Consider the following 6,643-nt stretch of genomic DNA (forward strand, 5'->3'; position numbering starts at 1 on the left):
AGCTCGTGTTTCATAGTACGGACGATTTGATTTAAAATCGTCATCGTGAGCATAACATGAAAACAATATTTTGCTTTTACGTTGGTGTTTACCTATACAATGAATACTGAAGTACCGTCTTGCTTCGAATTACGGCCACTTCATTTTCAATCGGTCAGAGCGATAACTTCTTGCACGCAGGGAAAACAATATTTTCATTCCAAAGTAACTGGAAATACCCTGTATTGCAGTATGTTTGTCTCAAGTGATCCGCGGACCACAGGTTGGAGACCACTGCTTTAGATCAGCTGCTTTCTAAATGATCGAGCGTTGAGGGCCAGGAGAATGCATTTTTTTACACATACATTATTATATTATTACAGTTAATACACAAAATAACTGGTTTATGATATTAAACAATGCGATCAATGTACCCTTCCTTCCATGGTGCAAATTTATTTCAGGATATATCTGAAGATGGTATAAAAACCTTAACAGCTGAAAAATTATCGAAACAAACGTACAATCGTTCAGTATTATTATGAGGCCACGGACAAGTAAGGCCAGGTCAGCCAAATTGATAGCGCATTTCCTTAAAAAAACTCCTAGAAAATCGTTGCATCCTTAAAAAGCAATAGTATGTAACCATTGTTCTCGTAAAATCAACAGTCAGGTTTTTATGGAATTATCCGATTCTATTTTCTAATTTCTCCTCAAATTTGACCATATTGATTGGTTCGACAATCCATGTTATGGTGATCAAATTTGGAAGAGCTCAACGATATGAATTGTCATATTAAAAAATGTTCAGTTAATTTTTAATGAATAGGATCTTCCTATCTTTCAAAATCGCGCAAATATTTTCTCGGGCCTGACTGCGTATTGTGGCGGGCCGGATTTTGCCGACCGCTGCCGACAGCTTAATTCGTTCAAGGTTCCTATCTTGCGGCCCTTTTTAACGCTTTTTTTCCTGTTACGCTTCGTGCCTTGTTCGTGTACTGGTCGCTCCCCACCGGGCACCAGCACTCAGAGATCGCTTGAATACGCGCTTGAAAAAGAACTTGAGTTGGCGAAATTATTCAAGTGATCCGTCGGGTCCCGAAGCCGAAGCAAACCCGAAGCCGAAGCAAAACCCGAACGGGGGTCTGCACGAACCTTCGTTTTAATAGCCCCCTCCCCCTTTTTTGCCAGGTGCCCCGCGGTGCAAAATATGAGAACCCCACTCACGGATCTCAAAGTTGCAGTGTTTCTCCCTACCTCCGCGATATTTTTTACCCTTTTGGTCCAAGTTCTGCTTTGTCGCGCGATTACATTTGTTCTTACTCCATGGTTTGCTTGGTTTTTTGTTATTTTCTCGTGCGAACTCACTTTGTGCTGCTTCTTCTAGTCTTAGCTTGATTCTTGTTCACGAAGAAGTTGTTTTCACCGTGTGTTTTGACAGTTTAATTCTGTTCCATTTTTCAAAGCGGTAAGTTCGGTTTGCTGCATTCTCGTATTTATTAATAAAGTATACTTAAATCTATTTTAGAATAAACCATCATGTCTAAGCGTTCGAAACAGACGGGAAATTTTTATAAGAAGAGGGCTCGGTTGATGGATGAGGTCGAAAGGAATGTGGATGCATTAAACATCACGCTTGAAACGGCTTCGACTTCTGTTTGGCCGGACCTTGGAGTGGGTAAGTAGAAACAATGAAATTGAATGTTTCCAGCAATCTACGAACAAATCAGCTTAGCCACCGTTAGCTTAAAGAAAGTGATTAAAATAGTGTGTGTGTGTGTGTGTGTGTGTGTGTGTGTGTGTGTGTGTGTGTGTGTGTGTGTGTGTGTGTGTGTGTGTGTGTGTGTGTGTGTGTGTGTGTGTGTGTGTGTGTGTGTGTGTGTGTGTGTGTGTGTGTGTGTGTGTGTGTGTGTGTGTGTGGGAGTTAATTTCTTAAGGAAAATATCCGTTTAGTTGTTGGGTATAATCTGGAATTCAGGATCCATGTTAGGCGAGGTTTAGTCAGGTCCTTGGTACATACAAACCATCATTTTTAATATTCCCTTTTATTTTCATCTCTAGAAGTTACACCAGAAGATTTGGAATTGTTGTTTGCAGGATGTAGTTCGGCAGAGCCAACAACATCTACCACTACAACAACATCGAACGCAACCACGACATCGAACGATTTTCATGAATTTGAAGATATCTATGATTCGGCAGATGTTGCGACTGATGCCAATGATCGCTTCGAATTCATGAAAAATTTGAATTTGAAGGATGCACTTGTGCATCTTATCATTCTTGGCCGTGCTTCACGTTTTTTAACAGAAGGCTTCCTTGCCATCTTAAGGAAGTTCTTTAAAGCTAAAGTCCCTAAAACAAAAAGAACTTTGCTAAAAACTGAAGCCGATATTAAATCAGAAATTACACCAATTAATGGGGGTAAATTATGGTACCGTGGCATAGAAAAAGTGCTTCTTAAATATTTTGAGTAAGTATTTTTCAAACATATTGGTACTAAATGAAATTTCTCATTCGATGTGTGTATATTACAGAGATATTGATCCTGAACCGGACATATTTACCATCGATGTTTCTATCGACGGGCTTCCACTGTTTAGAAGTTCCCGTAAACAGCTTTGGCCAATACAAATAAGGATGGTCGAATTACCAAAGGTTCCACCATTTGTCATTGGAACTTATGGAGGCCCGAAGAAACCCCATAGTATTGGAGAATTTTTGAATCCTTTGGTGAAGGAAATAAACGATCTCCAAAAAAGAGGCCTTCAGTTTAAGCATAAGTTGGTGCCAATGGTTCTTCGGGCTTTTATTGCAGATTCGCCGATGCGGGCCACTTTGAAAGGTATGTTCATGATTTTACTAAGGAAGTAATTATAGCTTCCATACCATATGTTTCACCAACTTTTCCATCCGTATATTTGCAGCTACAATGAATTTCAATGCCAGACATGGATGCTTGAAATGCACATGTGTTGGGACAACTATTCAGGTTGGACCTAATAAAACAAAAATTATTTTAGATTCCATCGATGCACCTCCACGCACGAACGTTGGATTTAGGCAAAGAGATGACAAAGCTCATCATAAAGAATGGTGCAGTCCTTTGGAAGCCATCGATGACTTTGATATGGTCGAAGGAATGCCAGTGTCCGACAGGTTGCATTTATTGGATGAGGGAATATTTCAAAAAATACTAGTAGGGTTTTTGAACAACACTTTCGAACTATTAGGCCATATTTATCCTCGTCAGAAGGAAGTAGTATCTGCCTATATAATCAAAATTAGGCTTCCCTATGAAATACCTCGTAGAATCCGGTCCCTTGATGAAATTGCGCAATGGAAAGCTACTGAATACCGTATCTTCTTCCATTACTTAAGCGTAGTTATACTAGAAGATTTTTATCAATATGAAGGTTCATTTAACCATTTTTTGATGTTATTTTCTGCGATAACAATATTTTCTGCAAGGGCCCATCAACAATATTGGTCTCTGGCAAAAATAATGTTGGACGAATTCTTTAGACACTTTGGGAAATATTATGGACGGTCTAACATAACCAGCAATGTTCATAACCTTCAGCATGTTGCTCATGAAGTTGAAAAGCTTGGGCCTCTGGATTTATATTCCGCATACGATTATGAAAATAATTTAAGATTTATTAAGCAAGACGTAAAATCAGGCACTAATATAGTTGAACAAGTAGCTGGTCGTCTAACCGAACGCAGTCAAGTAGTAAAAGCCAAAAACATCGCGAAACTTATATACCCGAGACTTAGACCAAACGGCCGTTTCTTTATTACCGAGGATTTTTCCCTTCACACACAGTTCCAGAACCAATGGTTTTTAACTGAAGAAAGGAATATTATTAAATTTGTAAAAGCAAAGAAAGATGCTTGTGATTCCTTTATAATTGTTGGCGATTTAATCGAATCATGTGAGGAACTTTTTAATGTAGTGTCTGATGAGGACAATGTGATAACAGATATACATTTATCATCGACTGAAATTTGTATCTACAAAGTTAAGCTTAATGTCCCTACAATAAGGGTAGAGGTCCCCTGTACATCTGTGCTATGTAAGCTCGTTCCAATTTTTAAACCATCGCGGTCTTTATTGCAAATGCCTGTAAGGACAACACCCCAGCCAAATTCAATAGCTTTATTTCCTTTGTTACACACGTTTAGGAACGCATAATATGTAAAATAGTTTATTAAAAATTAATCAACTAAAAACAAGTCGTTTATTTATTTACTAATCGTGATTTTAACATTAATAAATGACATGATTTTTATTAATTTAAAATTTCAGTTAAATAAATAACTTTGGTTTTTGCGGCACCGCATCGAACTCAAAATAGAAAAGAGCTTATGGGTACCAACTGTAAAAGTAAACGAACGAACATATTTTAATAGTTCACGTATATTTAACTAAACATTATTTATAGAGCCCAGGTCTATTCCATCTCTTATAAAACTAATATGTTCCTAACAAAGTAATAGTCAACAATACTAAAATAACTTAACTAGTTCGTTTGTTTTTTGTTTCGCTTGTGCGCTTTATGCACTACGCTTTTAGTTATTCCTCTTGTTAAGCTTGCACTTTTTGCATTACTAATTTTGTTTTTTAAGAATTGCTCGACATCTTTTTCTGTTGTCTGGGCACCTCCTACCCGTTTGAAGACATTCAGAATGTTTCGGTATGCCACTAACGCTACCTTTTCCGAGCCATTTCGCGAAACACCTCTCCAATTGCACTGTACCACAAACTTACGACAGAACACATTGTAAAATGATTCGTGAATCCTTTGAAATTTATCTGTTGATTGCATTTGTGCTTTTAACCAGTTTTCTAACGCTTCTGCATTAGATGTTAATGAAAGACTGGACTCTAAACTGTCCAGTTGTTGCTTGTTGGTAACGACCGCAGGATGAAACATCGGTCGCTGGACAGTGCTTTCTGTTTCCAGATTAGTTTCGTTGCTTCTTTCCTTAAATGCATTCGTATTTACAATATCCTTTATTGCAACAGAAATGCCAGCCACCACCGTGGTCATTCGTGCCGTTTGCACAAGATTTGCTTGTGTAGCAGATTTGATAAGCTGCAACTCCTGCAAAATGTTTTCTCCAGGATTGTTCGCCATTTTGTTCTTGACTGTAACATTACCAAAATATTAAATGGAAATATTTTAACAATTTGTGGTAACTACTTACTTTTGTGAACTAAATTATCGTTTAACTAAGCGTATTGTAATCGCAAAATTTAAGCAGTCCACAATCTGTTTCGGCGTACATAAACAAGTGCATTCACGTTTGAATCTTCAACATAGAATGGAAAAGGTTTTGCATGAAAAACAGTCAACCTTATGTCATATAGAGGCTAAAAATAATTCAAGTGAATATTTTCTTGGAGATTGTTAAATTATTTCGCCGTAAAGTTATAATTTAGAACATATATTTATTTCTGATTTAAATATAATTTAAAATAATGACGACAATGCCCTTTTTCAAATAGTTTTAGGCTTTAAAAAGAAATATAACACACATACACCATCAATAATATTGACATTATGGCTGCTGTCACAATTATTGACCGACCTGTCTCAAAGCAATGTTAGCGCGTTTGACAGTTCAATCATTGTTGGTGTTTGCAGCAGCCATGGCGAGCAAAAGAAATCTGTTTGCCAAAAAAGTTGTCTTTACAAGGCAAAATAGCTAGTTCATGTAAGTTAAATTGTAATATAATGTCCCATTAAGTATTTTTTAACAGGTGTGTCGCAAATTCTAAGCGTGATGTGAATAACAAGACGAAAAAAGGATCCTCGAAATTGCTCAACAGCTAGCAATCAACAGCACCATGGTATGTTGGAAAATGTCTTTCCCGATTGTGTTTATTTCCTAATTTGTTTGGGTTATCTATTCTAGCTTCACTGCATTACCAATGAATGCATTTATTCTACGCTGTGCCATTCAACTATGGTGTAAAATACTTCATGAACACACGGAGGAAATCATCACACGAAGAAGTGCCGGTACAGAAGGAAAAAGGCCCCCGAAAGAGTGATAAATTAGTCGATGAAGTGAAGATTATTATTATAATGCGTTGTAAATTGCTTATTGTTACGTAAAATGTTAAAATATATCCCTTTTTTGAAACGATGGAGTGTTTCATTTTGCATTTGGGGCTAGGAGCGGATGGTCCGGGGTAGGAAACGAACGATAAAGCGGGGAAAGGGGGGCTGGGCACTCAGAGACACTCAAAATCACTCATCGTCACTCAAAATCATGTCGCGCGCTTGCTTAACCGCCGTCTTCCTTTAAGCAATCGTTAAGCAAAGGTTAAGCAAACGTGTGACGCGATTTCGCGTCGCGGGGTGTTCTTTCCAAAATGATACAGTGCACAGAATTATATCACAACAATTCTATTTATTGAATTTAATACCATTAATCTAACAAGTTTCACAAAAATCAAAAACACATGCACTACGAACACTGAACTTAATTTCACATTAACGCACATTAATTCAACACACACTTTCCACACTCGCACAGTGAATAAAATCACAAAATCGTCACAACACTTTCAGCTCTTCCTCGCTGTTGCGCCTAGTTCCTTTCGCTACACTGTACGGGCCACCATTTCGAACACTACGACACAGCCACA

The 6,643-nt window shown here is 37.8% G+C and overlaps 1 protein-coding gene and 1 long non-coding RNA gene across 2 annotated transcripts; both read left to right on the forward strand.

Annotated features, from left to right (window-relative positions):
• The first annotated feature begins 1,179 nt into the window (after positions 1–1,179).
• Positions 1,180–3,374, forward strand: LOC120901042. Its single transcript, XM_040308748.1, has 6 exons — positions 1,180–1,447; positions 1,508–1,657; positions 2,041–2,452; positions 2,517–2,824; positions 2,907–3,325; positions 3,366–3,374. The coding sequence occupies exons 2-6, from the start codon at positions 1,519–1,521 to the stop codon at positions 3,372–3,374; spliced, it is 1,287 nt and encodes a 428-aa protein (XP_040164682.1). The 5' UTR covers positions 1,180–1,447; positions 1,508–1,518.
• Positions 3,374–6,138, forward strand: LOC120904461. The gene is made up of 2 exons (XR_005739760.1): positions 3,374–5,839; positions 5,905–6,138. It is a non-coding gene; the product is annotated as an uncharacterized LOC120904461 (long non-coding RNA).
• Positions 6,139–6,643: the final 505 nt, after the last annotated feature.

This window comes from Anopheles arabiensis, chromosome 3 (assembly GCF_016920715.1).
Source record: "Anopheles arabiensis isolate DONGOLA chromosome 3, AaraD3, whole genome shotgun sequence".
NCBI classification, from domain to species: Eukaryota; Metazoa; Arthropoda; class Insecta; order Diptera; family Culicidae; genus Anopheles; species Anopheles arabiensis.

What these genes read in the sequence shown, in the direction of transcription:
- LOC120901042 (XM_040308748.1), top strand. Translation starts at nt 1,519, where the DNA reads ATGTCTAAGCGTTCGAAACAGACGGGAAATTTTTATAAGAAGAGGGCT. An exon ending in TTGGCCGGACCTTGGAGTGG is followed by an intron (nt 1,658 to 2,040) that starts GTAAGTAGAAAC and finishes TTTCATCTCTAG; the next exon opens with AAGTTACACCAGAAGATTTG. An exon ending in GTGCTTCTTAAATATTTTGA is followed by an intron (nt 2,453 to 2,516) that starts GTAAGTATTTTT and finishes TGTATATTACAG; the next exon opens with AGATATTGATCCTGAACCGG.